Source organism: Oncorhynchus masou, chromosome 1 (assembly GCF_036934945.1).
Source record: "Oncorhynchus masou masou isolate Uvic2021 chromosome 1, UVic_Omas_1.1, whole genome shotgun sequence".
Classification (NCBI taxonomy): domain Eukaryota; kingdom Metazoa; phylum Chordata; class Actinopteri; order Salmoniformes; family Salmonidae; genus Oncorhynchus; species Oncorhynchus masou.
Window position 1 is genome coordinate 7,825,116 of NC_088212.1, and position 27,897 is coordinate 7,853,012.

The 27,897-nt window shown below is 45.9% G+C and overlaps 1 protein-coding gene across 1 annotated transcript in view; it reads left to right on the forward strand.

The window, feature by feature from the left end:
* Window positions 1-13,921: 13,921 nt before the first annotated feature.
* The window catches only part of LOC135511868 (DNA topoisomerase 3-beta-1-like), a 31,230-nt gene continuing 17,254 nt past the window's right edge, over window positions 13,922-27,897 (forward strand). Inside the window, 14 exon segments of the mRNA XM_064933409.1 lie at window positions 13,922-13,981; window positions 14,114-14,220; window positions 14,391-14,464; window positions 17,837-17,969; window positions 17,972-18,032; window positions 20,712-20,868; window positions 21,434-21,547; window positions 23,332-23,422; window positions 24,086-24,240; window positions 25,384-25,489; window positions 26,587-26,694; window positions 26,697-26,732; window positions 27,050-27,223; window positions 27,644-27,772. Coding sequence (XP_064789481.1) covers window positions 17,861-17,969; window positions 17,972-18,032; window positions 20,712-20,868; window positions 21,434-21,547; window positions 23,332-23,422; window positions 24,086-24,240; window positions 25,384-25,489; window positions 26,587-26,694; window positions 26,697-26,732; window positions 27,050-27,223; window positions 27,644-27,772 — 1,240 coding nt within the window. The 5' untranslated portion in view covers window positions 13,922-13,981; window positions 14,114-14,220; window positions 14,391-14,464; window positions 17,837-17,860.

Sequence of the window (27,897 nt, forward strand, 5' to 3'; positions counted from 1 at the left end):
AGTCACCCCCTTCCCCAGTCACCCTCCCACCCCCAACCCCCATATTCACCACTTCTCATCCCTAATGCCCCCCAACTCCCACCCTTCTCCCCTGTGGCGCCTCCACCCCAACTCTCAGAACTGAAGTGTCACCAAGAGGGGAAACAGTTGACATCATATGGTTTACTGCCAGTAATATCGTTTTTATTTCTCTAAAATAAACAGCGTATTAAAATACATGAACAGTACAGTAAAAATGAAGATGGTTTATTTCGGCTTTTGTTGTTGTTGATTTGACCTTTTAAGGCCTCTTGAAACTCAGTTACTCATAGAAGTTAGGTTAGTAATTTAATAGACTCTCTACAGGGACACCACTGTCAGTCATTTGAGCACCCGTCTGTTCCATGGTGAAGGTCGAATCAGAATGAAAGAGCATCAAAACATTTGTGATAGCCTCTTCTGCCATCTACTATAAAAAAAATAACCTTGAGATTACAGTGAATTCAGTATTCAGACCCCATGACTTTTTACACATTTTGTTACCTTTCAGCCTTATTCTAAAAATTGATTCAATTGTTTGTTTCCCCTCATCAATCTACACACAATACCCCATAATGACAAAGCAAATATTTGCAAATCACATTTAGGTCCCACAGTTGACAGTGCATGTCAATCAAATCAAATCAAATGTTATTTGTCACATACACATGGTTAGCAGAATCATTACCCAATGCGGTGTAGCGAAATGCTTGTGCTTCTAGTTCCGACAATGCAGTAATAACCAACAAGTAATCTAACTAACAATTCCTAAACTACTGTCTTATACACAGTGTAAGGGGATAAAGAATATGTACATAAGGATATATGAATGAGTGATGGTACAGAGCAGCATAGGCAAGATACAGTAGATGAATGAGTGAATGAGTGATGGTACAGAGCAGCATAGGCAGATACAGCATAGGCAAGATACAGTAGATGGTATCGAGTACAGTATATATATATGAGATGAGTATGTAAACAAAGTGGCATAGTTAAAGTGGCTAGTGATACAGGTATTACATAAGGATGCAGTCGATGATATAGAGTACAGTATATACGTATGCATATGAGATGAATAATGTAGGGTAAAAGTAACATTATATAAGGTAGCATTGTTTAAAAGTGGCTAGTGATATATTTATCATCTCCATCAATTTCCATTATTAAAGTGGCTGGAGTTGAGTCAGTGTCCAGTGTGTTGGCAGCAGCCATCTCAATGTTAATTGGTGGCTGTTTAACAGTCTGAAGGCCTTGAGATAGAAGCTGTTTTCAGTCTCTCAGTCCCAGCTTTGATGCACCTGTACCGTTCGCCTTCTGGATGATAGGCGGGAGGTGAACAGGCAGTGGCTCGGGTGGTTGATGTCCTTGATGATCTTTATGGCCTTTCTTAACATCGGGTGGTGTAGGTGTCCTGCTGGAGGCCCAGGTAGTTTGCCCCGGTGATGCGTTGTGCAGGCCTCACTACCCCTCTGGAAACGCTACGGTTGAGGCGGAGCAGTTGCCGTACCAGGCGGTGATACAGCCCGCCAGGATGCTCTCGTGTGCATCTGTAGAAGTTTGTGAGTGCTTTTGGTGACAAACCGATTTCTTCAGCCTCCTGAGGTTGAAGGCGCTGCTACGCCTTCTTCACGATGCTGTCTGTGTGAGTGGACCAATTCAGTTTGTCTGTGATGTGTATGCGAGGGAACTTCCTTGCTACTCTCTCCTACTGTTCCATCGATGTGGATAGGGGGTGTTCCCTCTGCTGTTTCCTGAAGTCCACAATCATCTCCTTGGTTTTGTTGACGTTGAGTGTGTAGTTATTTTCCTGACACCACACTCCGAGGCCCTCACCTCCTCCTGTAGGCCGTCTCGTCGTTGTTGGTAATCAAGCCTACCACTGTTGTGTCGTCCGCAAACTTGATGATTGAGTTGGGCGTGCATGGCCCACGCAGTCGTGGGTGAGACAGGGAGTACAGGAGAGGGCTCCAGAACGCACCCTTGTGGGGCCCCAGTGTTGGGGATCAGCGGGGAGGAGATGTTACCTACCCTCACCACCTGGGGCCGGCGTCAGGAAGTCCAGTACTCAGTTGCACAGGGCGGTGTCGAGACCAGGGTCTCAAGCTTGATGAAGAGCTTGGAGGGTACTATGGTGTTAAATGCAGAGCTGCGTCGATGAACAGCATTCTCACATAGGTATTCCTCTTGTCCAGATGGGTTAGGGCAGTGTGCAGTGTGGTTGAGATTGCATCGTCTGTGGACCTATTTGGGCGGTAAGCAAATTGGAGTGGGTCTCGCACACCGAATCAGCGTATTCGTCAATGTTGTTATCTGATGCAATACGAAGCATGTCCCAGTCCACGTGATGGAAGCAGTCTTGGGTGTGGAGTCAGCTTGATCGGACCAGCGTTGGACAGACCTCAGCGTGGGAGCTTCTTGTTTTAGTTTTTGTCTGTAGGCAGGTATCAGCAAAATGGAGTCGTGGTCAGCTTTTCCGAAAGGGGCGGGGGCAGGAACACTTATATGCGTCGCGGAAGTTAGAGTAACAGTGATCAAGGTTTTCCACCCCTGGTTGCGCAATCGATATGCTGATAAAATTTAGGGAGTCTTGTTTTCAGATAGCAAAACCAAGCCATGAGGTCAGAAGAATTGTCCATAGAAGCTCTGAGACAGGATTGTGTCGAGTAACAGTCTGGGGAAGGAGTGCCAGACCATTTCTGCAGCATTGAAGGTCCCAAGAACACAGTGGCATCCATCATTCTTCATTGGAAGAAGTTTGGAACCACCAAGACTCTTCCTTGAGCTGGCTGAGCTAAACTAAGCAATCGGGGAGAAGGGCCTTGGTCAGGGGAGGTCACCAAGAACCCAATGGTCACTCTGACAGAGCTGCAGACGTCCTCTGTGGAGATGGGAGAACCTTCCAGAAGGACAACTATCTCTGCAGCATTCCACCAATCAGGCATTTATGGTAAGAGTGACAGACGGAAACCACTCCTCAGTAAAAGGCATATGACAGCCCACTTGGAGTTTGCCAAAAGGCACCTAAAGACTCTCAGACCATGAAACAAGATTCTCTGGTCTGATGCCACCCAGAATTGAACTATTTGGCCTGAATACCAAGCGTCGCATCTTGAAGAAGCCTGGTACCATCCCTACGGTGAAGAATAGTGGTGGGGGCATCATGCTGTGGGGATGTTTTCATCGACAGGGACTGGGATGCTAGTCAGGATCGGGGTAAAGATAAACGGAGCAAAATACAGAGAGGTCCTTAATGAAAACCTGCTCCAGAGAGCTCAGGACCTCAGACTGAGGGCTGAAGGTTCACCTTCAACAGAACAACGACCCTAAGCACACAGCAAGACAACACACATGTGGCTTCGGGACAGAGTCTCTGAGATGTCATGGTGGCCCTGCCAGAGCCCAGACTTGAACCCAATGGAACATCTCTGGAGAGACCTGAAAATAGCTGTGCAGCAACACTCCCCATCCAACCTGACAGAGATTGAGAGGATCTGCAGAGAAGAATGGAGAAATCCCCAAATACAGGTGTGCCAAGAGTCACCCCAAGAAACTCAGAAGACTGTAATCACTGCCAAAGGTGCAAAGTACTAAGAAAGGGTCTGAATACTTAAGTAAATGTAATGTTTCAGTTTTATATATTTTTTTTATAAATTAGCAAAAATTCTAAAAAACTTGTTTTTTGCTTTGTCATTATGGGGTATTGTGTATAGATTGATGAGGGGGAAAAACAAATTAATCAACTTTAGAATTTCTTTATTTTACTCGGCAAGTCAGTTAAAAAAAAATTCTTATTTTCAATGATGGCAAAGTGGGTTAACTGCCTTGTTTGAGGGGCAGAACAACAGGCTTGTACCTTGTCAGCAGGGATTTGAACTTGCAACCTTCCGGTTACCTGTCAACGCTCTAACCACTAGGCTACGCTGCCACCCCAGGTGTAACCTAACAAAAAGTCAAAGGGGTCTGAATACTTTCAGAAGGCCCTATATCTCCTCATTGTCTTCAACGGATGCTCAAGAATGTAGGGCGTTGCCAGTAGTGACCGATGAGCCTTTAAGGGGACCCAAATAAGTGGTCCTTAATGTGGTTTGAACTTTTCTACTCTCTACTTTCACGGCTCTCCACATTAGTGACACAGAATATAATATGTTTCCAACCATTTTGTGGTCGGCCTACATTCTAAATCATTTGCATTTTCCATTCATTTCAATCATTCATTCATCCACTAAACCCACCAACCCATCCATTCAGCATATCATTCCTTGATATATTCAAACCTGACTGTCGCTGGTCTCATTTTTTAATGCACCACTAAATGTCCATCACAATAGATGCCACTGGTCTCTCGGCTCCGTCTGCCGGTAAACTGCTGTGACAATTACATTGTTTGTCTGCTAAGCTGCCTCTGGATGATTATAATGTTTTCCTTTTGTAATTTTGGTATTTTAATCATTACCCACTGGGCACAGACGTGAATTCAACGTCTATTACGTTGGTTCAATGTAATGTCAACCAGTGTGTACCCTGTGGGTAGTCTATGTTATTTGTATTTGTGTGTGTGTGTGTGTGGTGGCTATAATATCCTGAATACTCTCTTCCAGTCCATGTGTGTGTGTGTGAGAGAAGATATTTCATGTTTCCACATGCAGTACCTGGTTCGAGTCCAGGCTGCATCACATCCGGCCGTGATTGGGAGATCCATGGGGCCCCTTACAATTGGCCCAGCGTCATCTAGGGTAGGCTGTCATTGTAAATAAGAATTTGTTCTTAGCTGACTTGCCAATGAAATAAAGGTAACATTTAAATAATAATAATATTTGTTAAACTCAGCGGAGAACGTTCTCGCTCTATTCAGCGCCTCTTTATCTTGAGTTTTTTTTCTTTAGTAAAATGCATCCAATCCCCTTGATCCCATACATAACTAGACCAATCGTATGCTTCAATGTGACATGGTTCACAGTGCTGTAGCAAGCCAGGAACGTCTCAAAACATACCTACAAATAACCCTGTTGACTCATCAGCAGGAAAGATTTGTTTTTCTTTTGGTTCATTCAACAACAATACGAGCCTTGTTACAACAGGATGTCTATACCTTATGTCATGCCTTATTGCAGGTATTCCCAAACTGCAATGCTGCCAAATAAAAATGTGATTCACATTAAATATAAAAATAAATTTAACTTTGGGGAAAATTTCACATTTTCAAACAGTCCATTTACATTTTCAAACAGGGCTATACATTTGCTTGAGGTTTTTTCTCACCTGAGGAGCCTCGTTTTACTGCCAAAAATAAAATTAAACCATTTAGTGTTCAGCGAAATAACAACAAAATGTCAAATATAGGTAGCTTAGTCAAATAATGAACATACAATCACGTTAACCGTTACTCTCTTAACGGTCTGTATGTAATAAACGTAGCTGCTGCTAATTCCGTTTGCTCAAAAATTGATAAATGGTTAAAAAAAAAAGTAAGTCCCGCATCCATAGAGACACATACCTGCTCTACTGGTAGTACTGCTTCCACCAGCAGTACTACACCTGCACCTGACGATGACACAAGTTGTTCTGTTTCCACGAGCACATCCAATGCTAGCATCAGCAATTCTACATTTGTTGTTAGCCCAGCAAGCATGGACACTGACAGTTGTGAATCTGATGCAGCCCAGAGCTACTGCCCACCCTTTACCCCGGAAAGCACCGAACAACAGACAGGGACATTGGACCATCGAAGAGGCGCAAATACGATGAGAACTACGTCGATTTGGGGTTCACTTATATTGGGAGTAGTGCCTTTCCTCAGCCACAGTGTATTATATGTGTAAAAGTATTATCTCACAACTCAATGAAACCTTCACTCTTGCGCAGACATTTAGAAAAAAAACATGACAATTTAAAAATAAGCCATGGGAGTTTTGGGGCGAGAATAAAGATCACTTTCGAGTAGTAAGACATGTATAAAAGCAACAGATACCATTAATAAGAAGGGGCTGGAAGCATCTTATATGGTGAGCTAACTAGTGGCTGGGGCAGGCAAGCCCCATACTATTGTCGAGGACTTCATTCTTCCTGCTGCCGCGGATATGGCTGGGACAATGCTGGGGGAAAAGGCCAAACAACTATACAGACAATGTCTTCATCAAACAACACTGTTTCCCGATGCATCAGTGACATGGCAGGAGATGTTTTGAAACAAGTACTGCTTCGCATACAAACCAGTGAATTCTATGCATTACAGCTGGATGGGTCAACAGATGTGGCAGGCCTATCACAGCTCCTGGTATATGTCTGTTACAGCTGGATGAGTCAACAGACGTGGCACAGCTCCTGGTATATGTCTGTTACAGCTGGATGAGTCAACAGACTGGCACAGCTCCTGGTATATATCTGTTACAGCTGGATGAGTCAACAGGCCTGACACAGCTCCTGGTATATGTCTGTTACAGCTGGATGAGTCAACAGGCCTGGCACAGCTCCTGGTGTATGTATGTTACAGCTGGATGAGTCAACAGGCCTGGTATATATCTGTTACAGCTCCTGGTATATGTCTGTTACAGCTGGATGAGTCAACAGGCCTGGCACAGCTCCTGGTATATATCTGTTACAGCTGGATGAGTCAACAGGCCTGGCACAGCTCCTGGTGTATGTATGTTACAGCTGGATGAGTCAACAGGCCTGGCACAGTTCTGGTATATGTCTGTTACAGCTGGATGAGTCAACAGGCCTGGCACAGCTCTGGTATATGTCTGTTAGCTGGATGAGTCAACAGGCCTGGCACAGCTCCTGGTGTATGTCTGTTACAGCTGGATGAGTCAACAGACTGGCACAGCTCCTGGTATATGTCTGTTACAGCTGGATGAGTCAACAGGCCTGGCACAGCTCCTGGTATATGTACGTTACGATTATGGGGGGTCAGTTTAGGAAGACATCCTCTTCTGCAAACCACTGGAAACCAGGACAACATGAGAGGATATCTTTAAAATACTGGACAGCTTTGTGACATCAAATGGACTTTGGGGGTCAAGATGTGTTGGTATCTGTACTGATGGATATGTTGGTATCTGTTCTGATGGCACAAAAGCTATGACACAGAGACATAGTAGAGGGTAACGTGCGTGCCAGCAGTTGCTCCCGACGCCACTTGGGTACACTGCAGCATCCACCTAGAGGCTCTTGCTGCCGAGGGAATGCCTGACAGCTTGAATGACGTTATGGACACTACAGTGAAAACGGTTCACTTTGTTTAAGCAAGGCCCTGAACTCTCTGCACTATGCAATAATATGGGCATTACAACATACAGAAGTGCACTGGTTATCAAAGGGGCAAAGTATTATTATTATCATTATTAATTTTAGAGGATTTATTTATTATTATTTATTTATTTTTGTTGAATTTTTACCCCGTTTTCTCCCCAATTTTGTGGTGTCCAATTGTTAGTAGCTACTATCTTGTCTCATCGCTACAACTCCCGTACGGGTTCGGGAGAGGTTGAAAGTCATGCGTCCTCCAATACACAACCCAACCAAGCAGCACTGCTTAACACAGCGCGCATCTAACCCGGAAGCCACAGAGCTTCCCAGAGGTACAGCTGGCGCTGCAGTACAGCGCCCTTAACCACTGCGCCACCAGGGAGGCCCTAAGGGGCAAAGTATTAACACGTTTTTTAAATTGAGAGACGAGCTTAAAGTTTTCTTTACTGACCATAATTTTCACTTGTCTGACTGCTTGCATGATGACAAGTTTCTCACACAACTGGCCTATCTGGGTGATGTTTTTTCTCGCCTGAATGATCTGAATCTAGGATTACAGGGACAAGTTGGAGCTCTTCTCTGTCTGCATTAACAAGGACAACACACAGGTCTTTCCATCATTGTATGATTTTCTGTGTGCAAATGAACTCTAGCTTATGGACAATGTCAAATGTTATATAGCGAAGCACCTGAGTGAGCCGGGTGCGCAATTACGCAGGTACTTTGCTGAAACGGACGACACAAACAACTGGATTCGTTATCCCTTTCATGCTCTGCCTCCAGTCCACTTACCGATATCTGAACAAGAGACCCTCATCGAAATTGCAACAAGCGGTTCTGTGAAAATGTAATTCAATCAGAAGCCACGGCCAGATTTCTGGATTGGGCTGCGCTCAGAGTATCTTGCTTTAGCAAATCGCGCTGTTAACACCATGCCCAGAGCGGACACGAGCATGCACAATCGTGCAACATTGTCCCTCCACACCAAACGCAATCACGACACATAGCTTGAAATATCAAAACAAACTCTGTGCCAATTATATTAATTTTGGGACAGGTCGAAAAGCATTAAACATTTATGCCAATTTAGCTAGCTTGCTTTCAGTTGCTAGCTAATTTGTCTATTTAGCTAGCTTGCTGTTGCTAGCTAATTTTCCCTGGGATATAAATGTTGAGTTGTTATTTTACCTGAAATGCACAAGGTCCTCTCCTCCCACAGTTAATCGACACATAAAACGGTCAACCGAATCGTTTCTAGTCACCTCTCCTCCTTCCAGGCTTTTTCTTCTTTGGACTTTATATGGTGATTGGCATCTAAATGTTTATATTATTCCCACGACTGACCTACCTCAGTTCAACTTTCAATCACCCACATGGTGATAACCAATGAGGAGATGGCACGCGGGTATCTGCTTCTATAAACCAATGAGGAGATGGGAAAGGCAGGACTTGCACCGCGTTCAGTGTCACAAATAGAATTTACTTCTATTTTAGAGCTTGCAAACACAGATGCTCATTGACGCATGTAAGTGTACATTTATTTTGCAAAGCTCGCAGCACGCGATGCGAGCGGTGTGGTCAGCATGTTAGACACTGATGCCCTTTGCAACCACATACCTATGTGAGAGTGGATTCTCAGCCCTCACTAGCATGACAACTAAATACAGGCACAGACTGTGTGGAAAATGATTTAAGACCGAGACTCTCTCCAAATACAACCCAACATTGCCGTTATGTGCATCTTTTCAAGCACACCCTTCTCATTAACCCGTGGTGAGTTATTCACAATTTTCGATAAACAAATAAGGTTTTATATGTAAGATGGTTAAACAAAGAGCAAAATTATTGATTATTATTATATTATTATTATTTGTGCCCTGGAGCTCTTTAAGAGCTCTTTGTCACTTCCCACGAGCTGGGTTGTGACAAAAACTCACACTCATTCTTAAGTTTAATAAATGTATCAAATAGTGTGTGTGGCTGGTTTACAATGATGGCAAAAAACAACATTCGAGGGCTCTGACCCTGGTACTAGAGGGGTACAGCTGACCCTGGTGCTAGAGGGAGTACGCAGCTGACCCTGGTGCTAGAGGGGGTACAGCTGACCCTGGTGCTAGAGGTACGCCCAGCTGGAGGTGGAATGTTTGAAGGGTTACGGGACTATAAACATTTTGGGAGCCACTGCCTTATTGGAATGATTTTATTGATAAGATATGTTGGAAAAAGTTAAGATGTTGCCACACACATACCTACTTATTAACACAATTAAGGGAATGTATTTTGAAATTATTCATAAATATTATTCTGCCAACCACTATATGAAGTGTATATGAAGTTTAAAATAACACATCAATTCAAAGTGTATATGAAGTTTAAAAAATAAATAAATTCAAATTGTATCTTTGTAATGACCACACAGAAACAGTGTTCCATCTTTTTTTTTGGCATTGTATTCATGTAAGGCATCTGTGGTAAGACATCAGTAGATTTATAATTGAACACATTTATGAAGATTTCACACTATTATGGAGAGATGTGCTGCTTGGATTCTTTACTTAGAAATCAGTTGAAATGTAATGTAAATGAATTTCATAATTTTTGAGGACTAATGTCATGGTCACAAAATGTACATTTACAAACAAAACACCACATTTCCTTACCTTACAAAAACAAATATTTTAAGACAATTAAATACTTGACCAACAAAAAAGCTGTTAGAAGTATAAATGCGTGTATGCCCCTCAAGGTCCTTGTGTAATGTGATATTGTACTCTCTAGCCCAATTGTCCTTTGTATATTCTTTAAATATACTTGTGTTCCCCCATGTACCTTTGTATTGATTTGTTGTTAATAATAATAATAACAATAAAACAATATACAAATAACAGACAATGATAGAGGTTACGCTCATGATGTTAAATTGCAGTCGCAGATGCGCCTACTTCAAAACGTTTTGGAGCACAGTTGAAAAGTTAACGCACCGACGATACAATGGACTCATTAAGAAAAAATAAAAGCAGTACTTTTCAATGCGTGATATTTAAGAGGTGTGTCGTGTGAGAATAGGATCAAACGCGTGTGTCTCACGGCCAATGCGTGAGCGCTTGCAGCTCTGTCGACCCATACCAAGCCGATAATCAATTTACCAATATGTCGTATCTACTTCCGGTTAGGTTACACTTTCAACCGGAAGAGCATCTAGAAACTGTCATGGCGGCGTTGTGTTTCTTTTGTGCTCGCCACTAACTTGACAATTAGCTTTTCCGCAATTGTGCTTCTTAGAACTTATAATCACATCTAAATATAATTTTGTTATTTACATTTTGTAAATAGCAGCTATTTGTTCTCAGCCGGCTAGCTAACTTAGTGTCGCTGTGCTGTTTCCAGTCATGAAGACAGTTTTGATGGTGGCGGAGAAGCGTCGCTGGCTCAATCAATTGCCAAAATCCTATCTAAAAGGTAAGTGATCTCTAATGTTTACTATGTTAAAGCAACTAGCTAGCTTCCTTATTGTAAACACCTAGCATGCTAGGAATCAACAACAACGTACCAGGAAAAGACAGCAGCAGCAGCAGTAGTTAGTTATCGTTCATCTTGTGAGTAACTCCTTATCTAATATGATTAACTTCATGTAAAGCAACAGAGAAACACGCGCTTTTGGTGCTAAAAGTAGTTTATTTTTCTGTTTTAAGCCTTTAATAGATGATAGGGAACAGTTGACTTCTTCTTGACCAATGAACAATGCATTTCGATGTCATTGTGGTAAAACAACTAACATGAGAGTTGGAACTTATGCTGAGTGATGTCAACAACAATAACAACAACAACAACAACAATAATAATAATAATTTTTACCCTACTATCAAAAAACAAACAAACATTCAAAACACATTCAATCTAATTTATAGCCTCAACATTTATAGCCCAATAAATAAATACTTTTAATATTTCAGAATCGATCGGTTAGAAATCCACTTTGTCTGGAAGTTGGCATATACAGGCTATATTGATGGCTCGAACTCCAGGAGAAGGAGGTACAGCGGGGGTTTTCCTCAGCACGGGCATCCTGAGTGATGGGGATGGTCTCTAACCTGAGGGTGCTGTCAGACCCTTACAGGAGTGGCTTTCAAGGCAGTTGGCTTCATAAAGGACCGGAGGCACCCGGTTCAAGTCAATGTTTCCCTGGAAGGAGGAAGAAGAAACAACACGATTGTCAGACTCGGAACCAAGCCACAATTAAAGGAAGAAGAAAATGTCCTAGAATGGAAACGTGCATTACACACGGTCTCAGAAGCCGAGTATCCAAGGATGCATTGTTGATTCAGCACTCATAAGTGTGTGGCTGTACATGCATTTTAATAGTCTAATACATTCTCCCAATCAGTCCATCTGTACAGTGAAGGTTACTCACCGCGTGGTTCCAGGCGGCTACACTGCGTTCGTTAAGGCGGTTGGGCAGGCTGACGAGCTGTGCGTGGTACTCCTGCAGGCTGCTCGTGCAGAAGCTCTCGTCCACACACTGGCCACCCAGGGGCACACACAGGCACTGACGCAGGGCCAGCATGCACAGGAACAGCAGGCGCAGGTGCTGCATAGGAAAACACACAGGGAGAAAACACAGAGTTTTGAGTATCAATGTTGAGTTGGAGCTGAACACAAAAAACACAAGGGGTTGAATATCATTGGTAAACCCAGGGGATGTACTGTCTCTGGTTTAATGATATAATGCCCTGTCATTAGGCTACTGGCAGCTGAAGCTGAGTGGATATAAAAAAACAGGGGATTACACATTACATCTGTGCAACTAAATACAAAAAACTAGCCTTAAGCTTTAAATTACTTTTTATTTTTTATCATCTCTGTAATCTGTTAAAGGAATTTGTCCAAATGCCAGAAAATTCCTAGCTCTTACATTCAACTCTTGTACCATAAAAACATTCTAATCAAAACTCAAATGAGTAATTAATTTGACGGTTTTTGACCTTCCATAAAAAAAGAAAATTCTCAGCCCGATCACTCAGTAGTAGTACCACTGGCTAGTTTTATTCTGTATTTTATTTTACTAGGCAAGTCAGTTAAGAACAAATTCTTATTTTCAATGGGCCTAGGAACAGTGGGTTAACTGCCTGTTCAGGGGCAGAACGACAGATTTGTACCTTGTCAGCTCGGGGATTTGAACTTGCAACCTTTTGGTTACTAGTCCAACTCTAACCACTAGGCTACCCTGCCGCACCAGTTACAGCTTTTGTTGTTATGGAACTCTTTATATCTCACCTGGAGCTGTTGCATGTTGAGTTCTGGAATGAGTTTTGGCTTCCGGTTCTGGAATCTCTTTCTGCCTCTGCTGTTCTGTGCCTTTCTGTAGCTTTCTGTCTCGGCTGCTGCTGCTCTTGGTACCCTTTGGTTCGTTCAGAGCTGATGTCCATCGTCTCGAACCAGGGATGTTATGCACCTGGGATTGTAAGGGTGGTGGGGGTCAGCTTCACAGCTAGAAGATGGGTAGAAAGAGAAAGGGGGGGGTCACTCAGTCACTGACATTTGTGTCTCTCATTACCATGGTCTTTACCCTGCATGTTCCGCCATTAGCATTCAGCCTTGAGAGAGGCATGTCATTAACATTACTTTGTCACGACGTGGCGTTTAGCTCAGGTAGTATGAGCCCCATGACAGGGTCAGGGAAGGAAGTAGTTTCCGCTATGGTTTAGCCTTGATATACTTTGAAATCCCTTTTTTTTAACAAGAGTTGAATCATGCTATTAGGTTCCGTTTTTTTTTAGTTGTGTAAAATAACCTCCCGAAATAGTTTGAATCTGTATTTTCAATAAGTCGTGACATTTCTACAAAAATATTTGATTAGTTTGACCAAGGCAAGTCAGCTAGGTAGCGTTTCCATTTCACATCTTGTCTCATGTAGACCAGATGGGTCCTCAAAAGGTATTTTTTTAAACAAGGGTAGTGTCCTCGGGTAGTGTCCTCGGGTAGTGTCCTCGGGTAGTGTCCTCGGGTAGTGTCCTCGGGTAGTGTCCTCGGGTAGTCTCCTCGGGTAGTCTCCTCGGGTAGTGTCCTCGGGTAGTGTCCTCGGGAAGTGTTCTCGGGTAGTCTCCTCGGATGGTCTCCTCGGGTAGTCTCCTCTGGTAGTCTCCTCTGGTAGTCTCCTCTGGTAGTCTCCTCTGGTAGTCTCCTCTGGTAGTCTCCTCTGGGTAGTCTCCTCGGGGTAGTCTCCTCGGGGTAGTCTCCTCGGGTAGTCTCCTCGGGTAGTCTCCTCGGGTAGTTTCCTCGGGTGGTTTCCTCGGGTAGTCTCCTCGGGTAGTCTCCTCGGGTAGTCTCCTCGGGTAGTCTGGGAGAATTACCACCTTTTACAAGTCACACTATTTTCTCTAATGAATGAAGGATGGATTTTGTATGTTCCTCTGTTGGCTCTTTTCATCAAGTGGTTCAGAGTATATAGTCTACAATGTTGACTGGGTGTGTGTGTGTGTCCCAAATGGAACCATAACACTATATAGTGCCAACCAATAGGGAGTAGTGTGCCATTTAGGAGACGCCATAGATCCAGTTTAACTCCTCATGTTTCTCTTCTTAACCTCCAGGCAGCTGCTCCAGTCCCAAAGGTCTCAGCAGACATGTTCGGTCCCAGTACATGGGCACTTTCTCAGGCCAGAGCGTGCGCTTAAGATGACATCGGTGTGTGGGCACGTGATGAGTCTGGATTTCATAGGTAGGTTTTTGTTGTTGTTGATTTTAGGCTAAATCTTAGAATTTTTTGACTTGATTGAATCTGTGTCTCAAATCTTAGTGGGATGAGTTGATAACTCCGGTGCCTGTTCTGTCCCCCTCTCCCTCTCTCCAGGGAAGTATAATAACTGGGACAAGGTGGATCCAGCTGAACTCTTCACTAAAGCCCCTACTGAGAAGAAGGAGGCCAACCCCAAACTCAACATGGTCAAGTTCCTACAGGTTCGTCTGTGTCTCTAGTCACAGCTGAAGGGGTTTGACCTTTGGAAACAGGGTCGTTTTCCTGTCAATTGTTCATGTAGCTGTTCCAGCCCCCCCCCCCCTCTATCAGTTGATTGGTCTCCTTTGTAAAAAAAATAATAAACAATAATTCTGTCACTGTCTTTCTCCAGGTTGAAGGCAAGGGATGTGACTACGTGGTTTTGTGGTTGGACTGTGACAAAGAGGAGAGAACATCTGCTTTGAGGTAACCCCAATCCAACATTCACGTTCTCTAGTGCTAGTGGCGTCACTACAGATCTGGGTTCAATCCCAGGCTGTGTCACTACAGATCCGGGTTCGATCCCAGGCTGTGTCACTACAGCAGGGCCTTCCCGAGTGGCTCGGCGGTCTAAGGCACTGCAGTGCTAGAGGCGTCACTTGCTGCTGGTATTAACCCAGCCTCTCCTTGCTGCTGGGCTTAACCAACCCTCTCTGCTGTTTGTCTTAACCCAGCCTCTCCTTGCTGCTGGTCTTAACCCAGCCTCTCCTTGCTGCTGGTCTTAACCCAGCCTCTCCTTGCTGCGGGTCTTAACCCAGCCTCTCCTTGCTGCTGGTCTTAACCCACCCTCTCTGCTGCTGGCTTTAACCCAGCCTCTCCTTGCTGCTGGTCTTAACTCAGCCTCTCCTTGCTGCTGGTCTTAACCCAGCCTCTCCTTGCTGCTGGTCTTAACCCAGCCTCTCCTTGCTGCTGGTCTTAACCCACCCTCTCCTTGCTGCTGCTCTTAACCCACCCTCTCTGCTGCTGGTCTTAACCCAGCCTCTCTTTGCTGCTGGTCTTAACCCAGCCTCTCCTTGCTGCTGGTCTTAACCCACCCTCTCCTTGCTGCTGGTCTTAACCCAGCCTCTCCTTGCTGCTGGTCTTAACCCAGCCTCTCCTTGCTGCTGGTCTTAACCCACCCTCTCCTTGCTGCTGGTCTTAACCCAGCCTCTCCTTGTTGCTGGTCTTAACTCAGCCTCTCCTTGCTGCTGGTCTTAACTCAGCCTCTCCTTGCTGCTGGTCTTAGCCCAGCCTCTCTTGCTGCTGGTCTTAACCCAGCCTCTCCCTTGCTGCTGGTCTTAACCCAGCCTCCTCTGGGTCTTACCTCTCCTTGCTGCTGGTCTTAACCCACCCTCTCCTTGCTGCTGGTCTTAACTCAGCCTCTCCTTGCTGCTGGTCTTAACCCACCCTCTCCTTGCTGCTGGTCTTAACTCAGCCTCTCCTTGCTGCTGGTCTTAACCCAGCCTCTCCTTGCTGGTCTTAACAGCCTCTCTTGCTGCTGCTTAACCCACCCTCTCTGCTGCTGGTCTTAACCCAGCCTCTCTTTGCTGCTGGTCTTAACCCAGCCTCTCCTTGCTGCTGGTCTTAACCCACCCTCTCTTGCTGCTGGTCTTAACCCAGCCTCCTCCTTCCTTGCTGCTGGTCTTAACCCAGCCTCTCCTTGCTGCTGGTCTTAACCCACCCTCTCCTTGCTGCTGGTCTTAACCCAGCCTCTCCTTGTTGCTGGTCTTAACTCAGCCTCTCCTTGCTGCTGGTCTTAACCCAGCCTCTCCTTGCTGCTGGTCTTAACGAGCTCTCCTTGCTGCTGGTCTTAACCCAGCCTCCTTGCTGCTGGTCTTGCGCCTCTCTCCTTGCTGTTGGTCTTAACCCAGCCTCTCGCTGGGTCTTAACTCAGCCTCTCCTTGCTGCTGGTCTTAACCCACCCTCTCCTTGCTGCTGGTCTTAACTCAGCCTCTCCTTGCTGCTGGTCTTAACTCAGCCTCTCCTTGCTGCTCTTAACTCAGCCTCCTTGCTCTGCCTCTCCTTGCTGCTGGTCTGTGGCCTCTCCTTGCTGCTGGTCTTAACTCAGCCTCTCTTGCTGCTGCTCTTAACCCAACCTCTCTCTGCTGCTGGTCTTAATCCAGCCTCTCCTTGCTGCTGGTCTTAACCCAGCCTCTCCTTGCTGCTGGTCTTAACCCACCCTCTCTGCTGCTGGTCTTAATCCACCTCTCCTTGCTGCTGGTCTTAACCCAGCCTCTCCTTGCTGCTGGTCTTAACTCAGCCTCTCCTTGCTGCTGGTCTTAACCCACCCTCTCCTTGCTGGTCTTGGCCCACCCTCTCCTTGCTGCTGGTCTTAACTCAGCCTCTCCTTGCTGCTGGTCTTAAGCAGCCTCTCCTTGCTGCTGGTCTTAACCCAGCCTCTCCTTGCTGCTGGTCTTAACCCAGCCTCTCCTTGCTGCTGGTCTTAACCCACCCTCTCCTTCTGCTGGTCTTAACCCAGCCTCTCCTTGCTGCTGGTCTTAACCCAGCCTCTCCTTGCTGCTGGTCTTAACCCACCCTCTCCTTGCTGCTGGTCTTAACCCAGCCTCTCTTGCTCTGGTCCCCAGCCTCTCCTTGCTGCTGGTCTTAGCCACCTCTCTTGCTGGTCTTAACCCAGCCTCTCCTTGCTGCTGGTCTTAACCCAGCCTCTCCTTGCTACTGGTCTTAACCCACCTCTCCTTGCTGCTGGTCTTAACCCAGCCTCTCCTTGCTGCTGGTCTTAACCCAGCCTCTCCTTTGCTGCTGGTCTTAACCCAGCCTCTCCCGCTGCTGGTCTTAACCCAGCCTCTCCTTGCTGCTGGTCTTAACCCAGCCTCTCCTTGCTGCTGGTCTTAACCCAGCCTCTCTCCCTTGCTGCCTGGTCTGCTGGTCTTAGCCTCTCCTTGTTGCTGGTCTTAACTCCAGCCCTCTCCTTGCTGCTGGTCTTAACCCAGCCTCTCCTTGCTGCTGGTCTTAACCCAGCCTCCTTGCTGCTGGTCTTAACCCAGCCTCTCCTTGCTGCTGGTCTTAACCCAGCCTCTCCTTTACTGTTGGTCTTAACCCAGCCTCTCCTTGCTGCTGGTCTTAACTCAGCCTCTCGCGCTGCTGGTCTTAACCCACCTCCTCCGCTGCTGCTGGTCTTACCCAGCCTCTCCTTCTGCTGGTCTTAACTCAGCCTCTCCTTGCTGCTGGTCTTAACCCAGCCTCTCCTTGCTGCTGGTCTTAACCCACCCTCTCCTTGCTGCTGGTCTTAACCCACCCTCTCTTGCTGCTGCTCTTAATCCACCCTCTCTGCTGCTGGTCTATCCAGCCTCTCTTTGCTGCTGGTCTTAGCCCAGCCTCTCCTTGCTGCTGGTCTTAACCCAGCCTCTCCTTGCTGCTGGTCTTAACCCACCCTCTCCTTGCTGCTGGTCTTAACCCACCCTCTCCTTGCTGCTGGTCTTAACTCAGCCTCTCCTTGCTGCTGGTCTTAACCCAGCCTCTCCTTGCTGCTGGTCTTAACCCAGCCTCTCCTTGCTGCTGGTCTTAACCCAGCCTCTCCTTGCTGCTGGTCTTAACCCAGCCTCTCCTTGCTGCTGGTCTTAACCCAGCCTCTCTGCTGCTGGTCTTAACCCAGCCTCTCCTTGCTGCTGGTCTTAACCCAGCCTCTCCTTGCTGCTGGTCTTAACCCAGCCGCTCCTTGCTGCTGGTCTTAACCCAGCCTCTCTGCTGCTGGTCTTAACCCACCCTCTCTGCTGCTGGTCTTAACCCTCTCTCTAGGTTGGAAAGTGTTTTTCGTAAAGCTTATTCATAACAGTTATTACAAGGTTGTTACTTTCCCAGGTCCTGGACGCCATTGAGCCGGTGATGAACCGTCCATACGGCAGTGAACGGACCGTCTACCGAGCCAAGTTCAGCTCCATCACCGACACAGACATCTGGGCAGCCATGAATAAGCTGGGAGAGCCCAACCGTAACGGGCTCTGTCCGTAGACGCCCGGCAGGAGCTGGACCTGCGCATTGGCTGTGCATTCACCCGGTACACCACACGACCGACAACACACCCCAAATATACAGCGAGTTGGCCTTCGCCTGGTACACTACCCTACACAACACTACAATACACTACCCTATTTTTATTTATTTTACCTTTATTTAACCAAGTCAGTTAAGAACTAATTCTTATTTTCAATGACGGCCTAGGAAGACAGTGGGTTAACTGCCTGTTCAGGGGCAGAACGACAGATTTTGTACCTTGTCAGCTCAGGGATTTGAACTTGCAACCTTTCAGTTTCTAGTCCAATGCTCTAACCACTAGGCTACCATGCCACCGAAGCCCTACACAACACTACAATACACTACCCTACACAACACTACAATACACTACAATACACTACCCTACACTACACTACACTATCCTACACTACCCTACACAACCCTACACAACCCTACACTACCCTACACTACCCTACACTACCCTACACAACCCTACAATACACTACACTACAATACACAACCCTACACTACCCTACACAACCCTACACTTCCCTACACTACCCTACACAACCCTACACTACACAACCCTACAATACACTACACTACACAACCCTATACTACCCTACACAACACTACCCTACACTACCCTACACAACCCTACACTACCCTACACAGCCCTATACTACCCTACACAACACTACCCTACACCACCCTACACAACCTACCCTACACTACAATACACTACCCTACACAACCCTACACAACCCTACAATACACAACCCTACAATACACTACTGTACACAACCCTACACAACCCTACAATACACAACCCTACAATACACAACCCTACACAACCCTACAATACACAACCCTACACTACACAACCCTACACTACACAACCCTACACTACACAACCCTACACAACCCTACACTGCCCTACACAACACTACACTACCCTACACAACCCTACACTACACTACCCTACACTACACTACCCTACACAACCCTACACTACACAACCCTACACAGCCCTACACAACTCTACACTACTCTACACAACCCTACACTACTCTGCACAACCCTACACAGCCCAACCCTGCACAACCCTACCTTGAACCCTGCACTGCACAGCCCTGCACTACCCTGCCCTACACTACACAACCCTACACAGTCCTGCACCTATCCTCACGCAATCCCTGCACTGTCCTCGCAGCCCTGCACTGTCCTCGCGGCCCTACACTGTCTGCAACCCTGCACTACACAACCCTGCACTGCCCTACACTGTCCTGCACAGCCCTACACTATCCTGCACAACCCTACACAGCCCAACCCTGCACAGCCCTACACAATCCTGCCCTGCACAGCCCTGCCCTACACAATCACTACACTATCCTGCACAAACCTACACAACCCTACACTGTCCTCGCGCAACCCTGCACTATCCTACACTGTCTGCCCTACACAGCCCTGCCCTGCACACCCTACACTGCCCTGCACAGCCCTGCACTACACTATCCTACACAACCCTACACTGCCCTACACAACCCTACCCTACACAACCCTACACTACACAACCCTACACTATCCTGCACAACCCTACACTGTCCTGCACAACCCTGCACAGCCCAACCCTGCACAACCCAACCCTACACAACCCTACACTGTCCTCACGCAGCCCTGCTCTGTCCTGCACAACCCTACTCTATCCTACACTGTCCTGCACAGCCCTATCCTACACTATCCTGCACAACCCTGCACAATCCTGCACAAACCTACACTATCCTACACAACCCTACACAACCCTACACTATCCTACGCAACCCTACACTATCCTACACAACCCTACTCTATCTTACACTATCCTACACAACCCTATCCTACACAACCCTACACAATCCTACACAAACCTACACTATCCTACACTATCCTACACAACCCAACTCTACACAACCCAACTCTACACAACCCTACCCTACACTATCCTACACTACCCTACACAACCCTACACTATCCTACACAACCCTACCCTACACAACCCTACCCTACACAACCCTACCCTACACAACCCTACACAACCCTACACTATCCTACACAACCCTACACTATCCTACACAACCCTACCCTACACTATCCTACACCATCCTACACACCCCTACACTATCCTACACAACCCTACACTAACCTACCCTACACAAAAATACACAACTCTACACAAAAATACACAACTCTACATTACCCTACCCTAGACTCCATTTCAAATCAAATCAAATTTTATTTGTCACATACACATGGTTAGCAGATGTTAATGCGAGTGTAGCGAAATGCTTGTGAATTACCTACCCTAGACTCCATTTCCCTACTCTAGACTCTCCTACCCTAGACTATACTCGACTGCCCTACCCTAGACTGCCCTACCCTAGACTGCCCCACCCTAGACTGCCCCACCCTAGACTGCCCTACCCTAGACTCCATTTTCCTACCCTAGACTCTCCTACCCTAGACTATACTCAATTACACTACCCTAGACTAAACTATACTACCCTAGACCTTCCTACCCTCATCAGGCAGGCTTTCACCTGGTCAGTTATTTCAGATCAGTGCAAGGAAGGCGAGGAGAGAGGATTTGTTTGTTTGACTGATTTTAATTCAGCCAATGTTGAGGTTATTGTGTCAACTATGCTGACGCCAGTGGTGCTATCCTGTTTCTTGGAATGTGTTCCAGGTTCCAGACCAAGTACTTCCAGGGTAAATATGGTAACCTGGACTCATCCCTGATCTCCTTTGGGCCATGTCAGACCCCCACACTGGGCTTCTGTGTGGAGCGCCACGACAAGATCCAGTCCTTCAAACCAGAGACCTACTGGGTCATACAGGCTAAGGTGAGCCCCCAACCCTAAACCGAGTCTTTAAAAAGATACATCAGGATTATTCGATGTAACAAAAAAATAAAAAAAATACTGAAGTATTCCTTTAAGGCTAACCTCAACCCTAACCTCGAACCTAACCTTGACCCTAGATCCAGTTCCTCAAACCAGAGACCTACTGTGTGTTACAGCAATGAAGGCTGGTGGATGGCGATATAGGAGGATGTGCTCATTGTAATGGCTGGAATGGAATAAATTGAAAGGCATTAAACCCATCAAACATATGGAAAACATGTTTGAATCTGTACCATTTATTCCATTTCAGCCATTACAATGAGCCCATCCTCCTTGAGCTCCTCTCACTCAGCCTCCACTGTCATACAGGCTAAGGCGAGTTCCCACCAGAAAAAGCCTGTCAGAGGGTTTCATGTGAGAATGGGGTGCTTTCTTTGAGTAAATATTTCATATCCTGAGCCTTCTCCCTCAACAACACCCAAAGATGACCTCGGATACTCTCAGAACCAAACAGGTGCTCAAAGAGCCATTAGTCTGACATAATAAATGTAATGTTGTTCTGTAGGTTTTCAAAGGGAAAGAGTCTCCACTGACTCTGGACTGGGACAGGGTGAGGGTCTTTGACAGAGAGGTGGGACAGATGTTTGTCAACATGACTAAGACCTCCAGAGAGGCCAAGGTAAGACCTGTCTCTCTACCTGTCTCTCTACCTGTCTCTCTACCTGTCTCGCTGCCTGTCTCGCTACCTGTCTCGCTGCCTGTCTCGCTGCCTGTCTCTCTGCCTGTCTCTCTGCCTGTCTTGCTGCCTGTCTCGCTGCCTGTCTCGCTGCCTGTCTCTCTACCTGTCTCGCTGCCTGTCTCTCTACCTGTCTCGCTGCCTGTCTCGCTGCCTGTCTCGCTGCCTGTCTCGCTGCCTGTCTCTCTGCCTGTCTAGCTGCCTGTCTCTCTGCCTGTCTAGCTGTCTGTCTCTGCCTGTTCTAGCTGCAAGTCTCTCTGCCTGTTCTAGCTTCCTGTCTTTTTTCTCTCTGTCTTTCTGTCTCTCTCTCACTCTCTTTCTGTCTCTGTTCCTCTGATGGTCGTTAGTAGCCTACCTTACTTGCTTGCTTATCAAACACTTCATTAGATCCCATGAGTTCATGTTGTGCAACATTTCTAAAGGAATTGCGTGAGAGAACATAGTGATGGCCTCTACTAGAAATAAGAGCATCCCATCAGCTTTCTATAGGCTAGGCCTACTATTTATCGGCATTCCTTATATTAAGCTCATAGTTTGTCTTTACAACAGGAGTATAGCCTAGCTAGCTGGCATGAAAATGAACCACTGGAAAAGCGTCCTCCATTCGCTATAAAAGTGCATAGATGACACATCTATTTTTCTCCCTTACCCCTGTTTGAGACAGGTGCATGAAAATGGTCCTTTCTAAATCAAAACTAATTTCACACACATATTATTTAGTATTTCTCAAGACAACATTCAATTAAGAATAGTCTGATGGGGGAGGGGGGTGACAATATTAGCCTATCACTTTAGGATGATGTATTGTAACTTGCGAATGATGCCCAGCATGTGCAGTAAGGCAAGGAACAGCGTATGCCTTTTTTTTGTGCAAATTTTTCAAATCCTAGTCGCACACCTCATGTAGTCTTAGCCCATAGGCCTATATGTTTTGATAAGGTTTCTGACTCTATACCCGTTTTATAACGGGTATAGAGTCTAACTGGCATACATAGGCTGCGCCATGAGATGCAAGTTAGGGGAAGAAAATGTTCACCATAAAAATTCACCTTTTTAATAACGCATTATTACATGCATAATCCCATTTGCATTCACACTTTCGAGAATAGTGTTTTCCAGCTAATTCATTGAATTTGGGAACATCCGTGCTTATAGCTTACTGCCGTGTGGGCATTGCCAGTCTTATAACGTTTTAAGCTAAATGTTCTGATCTGTTGCATCAGCCACATTGCTTTTAAGTTTATTTTTGTTGATGCGAATGGTTGTATTAATTTGGGATCTATCGCATCCCACAACTGTCCCAGAGTATGATTGGAATATTTACTTATTGTACAGATGGACAAGTTGACCAATAGCATAGGTCAAATTTTGTATTATGGGGGATAGTGGATTGTCATAGGCTAGTGCATTTCCTGTTTGTTAGATCTACTCATCTTATTGGCTGACAAAGTACATTTGGACAGTTCTAACAACTTCTATATGCGCCTCCGAATTCAATAAGAGAGACGTGCGCAGTTGCGTCTCCGATGTGTCTGTCTTCATTCACTTGTAGCTGAAGTGCCTGTGAGAGGAACCTGATAACGTGAAAGGCATTGGCTTATGTCTGAGCCGATTTTGGGCAAAATATCTGATATGATTGGTCAAAAGATCAGAATTGGTCTGCCTGTGTAAACACAGTCAAAAAAAAGCGCCTTTATGAAAGGTGTAGTTGTCTTCCCGTCCTGAAGGTGGAGTCGGTGAGTAAGAAGGAGAAGGCCAAGCAGAGACCTCTTGCCTTGAACACTGTGGAAATGCTTCGAGTGGCCAGCTCCTCTCTAGGTGAGACCACCAATCACAGCACAGACATTAGCAACCGTTCAGCCAGTAGTCAAGCCATTCAGCCAGTAGTCAGGCCATTCAGCCAGTAGTCAAGCCATTCAGCCAGTAGTCAGGCCATTCAGCCAGTAGTCAGGCCATTCAGCCAGTATTCAAACCATTCAGCTAGTAGTCAAACCATTAAACCATTCAGCCAGTAATCAAACCATTCAAACCAGTCAGCCAGTCAAGCCAGTAGTAGTCAAGCCAGTCAGCCAGTAGTCAAGCCAGTCAGCCAGTAGTCAAGCCAGTCAGCCAGTAGTCAAGCCAGTCAGCCAGTAGTCAAGCCAGTCAGCCAGTAGTCAAGCCAGTCAGCCAGTAGTCAAGCCATTCAGCCAGTAGTCAAGCCAGTCAGTCAAGCCAGTCAGCCAGTAGTCAAGCCATTCCAGTAGTCAGCCAGTAGTCAAGCCAGTCAGCCAGTAGTCAAACCATTCAGCCAGTAGTCAAGCCAGTCAGCCAGTAGTCAAACCATTCAGCCAGTAGCCTAGCCATTCAGCCAGTAGTCCCAGTAGCCCAGTCATTCAGAAGTGAATACACTGCATTCACAATCATCAAGGATGGCACAAATGTATTACAACTGTTCCTCTGAAGTCTGAATTGAAGGTGCTATGTTCTCTTCCATTTTAGGAATGGGTCCACAGCACACCATGCAGATAGCAGAGCGTCTGTACACCCAGGGTTATATCAGCTACCCCCGTACTGAGACCAACCACTACCACGACAACTTTGACCTGAAGGGGACACTCAGACAGCAGGCTAACAACCCCTTCTGGGCTCAGGAGGTGAGAGCAGAGCGACACCGAGGCTGCGTGTGCTTCCACTATTTCTCCAACTCTTATTCCAGGAGTGTGCACTTGCCAACTCAGCGTCGGAGATTCTAAAAGCATAAGATTGGCTGGAGAAAGTGTGTGAACTTTAGGAGACTGGCGGAGAATCAGGAAGCAGTCTGAGACTGAGGAGGTCACACACCTTATCAGAGACACACACACACACACACACCTTATCAAAGACATGTACGCGCACACACACACACACACACACACCTTATCAAAGACACACACACACACACACCTTATCAAAGACATGTACGCACACACACACACACACACACACACACACCGTATCAAAGACATGTACACACACACACACACACACACACACACCGTATCAAAGACATGTACACACACACACACACACACACACACACACACACCTTATCAAAGACATGTACACACACACACACACACACCGTATCAAAGACATGTACACACACACACACACACACCGTATCAAAGACACACACACACACCGTATCAAAGACATGTATGCACACACACACACACCCCGTATCAAAGACATGTATGCACACACACACACACACACACCGTATCAAAGACATGTACGCACACACACACACACACACACACCGTATCAAAGACATGTACGCACACACACACACACACACACACACACACACCGTATCAAAGACATGTACGCACACACACACACACACCGTATCAAAAGACATGTACGCACACACACACACACACACACACCGTATCAAAGACATGTACGCACACACACACACACACACACACACACACACACACCGTATCAAAGACATGTGCGCACACACACACACACACACCGTATCAAAGACATGTACGCACACACACACACACACACACACCGTATCAAAGACATGTACGCACACACACACACACACACACACACGCATACATTATTATTATGCATGCAAACATTTGCTCCAACACGTGATTAGTTCTGAATTAGATACGTCCTCCTGGTTGACATCATTATAAAAAATTGTGCCAAGACAAAATACAGTGAAACTGATCCCAGAGCAGCAAGCCTACGTTGAGACTCTGTGAAAACCAGCCTTGACGTGGTCTATCCCCCTCTAGGTGAAGGCTCTGCTGTCAGAGGGACTGAACCGTCCCAGGAAAGGAGCGGACGCAGGAGATCACCCTCCCATCACCCCCATGAGGGCTGCCTCCGAAGGAGAGCTAGGTGGGTAGTGGCACCTTGAAACTAGCCTGGTAAATATCACATATGAATAACACATCTGCTTGTGTTTCCTCACTATTGCCGACTGCAGCACAAACAATTCATGGAACCAGGCTCCCTTGTAACATGTCATGTTTCGCCTGCTATATCTACACATCTTTCCTTTTGACTTCTTCTCCTCCCGTCCTTCGATTCCTTATGTTATAGCTTCCCTCCATCACTTTCCAGTCTCCACCAGGGTCATGTTCATTAGGGCGCGTCCTTGGAGAAAAAAAAATAATGTTTTGTCGACGTGAAACGGAAATGAGCATTTCATATTGGACAATTTGGTTGAGGTAGTCCCTCCCCGTTTGTTTGTTTGTTTCCTTCCATTTGGAGCCTAATGAACGTGACCCTGGCATCTCATTGTGCTGCCTTCATTCTCATAGACCTTGCACAGTCTTCACATTTTGATGCCTTTAAATGAAATGTTAAAAAAAAATATTACATTAGATTTGTTTCCCTTACCAGTCCATGTACACAACCTACCGCACATTTCCAAAGTTAAAGATTATATATATTTTTATTTTACCCCCCCCCCCCCCCCCCAAAAATGTTTTTTTTTTTTAAGATAAATTAAGTTGTCTTGATTGTGTATGTTGGTACCCCAGAGTTAGTACGTGGTGGAAACATTTTTAAGATTCGACAAACTTTTAGGGCAAGATGTTTCCAAAGTTTGTGTCAAAATTGCTCAAACTCAGTCAATTTGGTTGGGGATTATTTATGGATAGGAATATTCAAACGTTGTCTCTGATTTTCAAGCGAATTTAAGTCAGGACTGAGACTGGACCGTTCAGGAACACTCAACACCTATTGGAAAGCAATTCTGGTGTGTCTAGCATAAAACAATTCTGTAATTGTCCCGCTTAAAAATAAAAACCATCCCAGGTTTTTCAGAATATTGAGGTGGGTTTTCCTGTATCTGTAAAAGGAAAATTAAAATGAGTGTTTCATATTGAAAAAAAGTGTTTTTCTAATGCCCATGTAGTGCCTTCCTGTTTCAGTCTGTTTTCTTCCGTTTGGTACCTAATGAACACACCCACTGCCTGTCTCCCCAACAGGAAGTGACGGGTGGCGTCTGTATGAGTACATTGTGCGTCACTTCATCGCCACGGTGAGCCAGGACTGTAAGTACCTGCAGACAACCATCTCCTTCACCATCGCCTCCGAGGTTTCTCCTGCAGTGGCAAGACACTCATATCGCCTGGTGAGGTCCTGTTGTTGTTAACTGTTGTTGTTGTTGTCCTCTGGTCTTGTTTGCTAATATTGTTATGCTGAGAAATACGTTCTGATACACATGACCAATAAAGTTCAACCAACCAATTAGTGTTGCTGTTTTCATGAATAAGACATTATAAATCCTTCTAAATGCTTTATAAGTGATACTAAATGTTAATAAACTGTAGTCTAAAATCTTTATAAATGATACTAAATGTTAATCTATAGTTTAAGTGCTTTATAAGTTGTACTATTTATTTATAATGCTAATAGATGTCTACATGTCTACATGTGACTGGTGCACAGGCTTTACAGAGGTGATGCCGTGGCTGGGTATCCCTCTAGAGGAGGCCATGCCAGTGTGTGAGAGGGGAGATGTCTTCACAGTGGAGGAGATTAAACTAGTGGAGAGGCAGACCAGCCCTCCAGATTACCTTACTGAGGCCGACCTCATCACACTGATGGAGAAACACGGCATAGGTGTGTGTGTGTGTGTGTGTGTGTGTGTGTGTGTGTGTGTGTTGTACTCACTAGCGATGGTGTCAAAGAAGTAGTGGAACTTCCTGTTGAATATGTCCAGTGTGTGTGTGTGTGTGTGTGTTTGTGTGAGTGTGTTGTACTCACTAGCGATGGTGTCAAAGAAGTAGTGGAACTTCCTGTTGAATATGTCCAGTGTGTGTGTGTGTGTGTGTGTTTGTGTGAGTGTGTTGTACTCACTAGCGATGGTGTCAAAGAAGTAGTGGAACTTCCTGTTGAATATGTCCAGTGTGTGTGTGTGTGTGTGTGTGTGTGTGTGTGTGGGTTTTTGATTCATATTATATCACCGCAGGTGTCTGTCTAGGACTAAGTTCACGTTGGAATGGTGGAATACTGTGTGTGTGTCCCCATCCCTCCTTCCAGGTACTGACGCTAGTATCCCGGTCCATATCAACAACATCTCTCAGAGGAACTATGTGACGGTGGAGAACGGACGCAAGCTCAAACCCACCAACCTGGGCATCGTCCTGGTGCATGGATATTACAAGACAGGTGTGTGTGTGTGTGTGTGTGTGTGTGTGTGTGGGCATCGTCCTGGTGCATGGATATTACAAGACAGGTGTGTGTGTGTGTGTGTGTGTGTGAGAGCATCGTCCTGATGAACATATTCTTCAAGA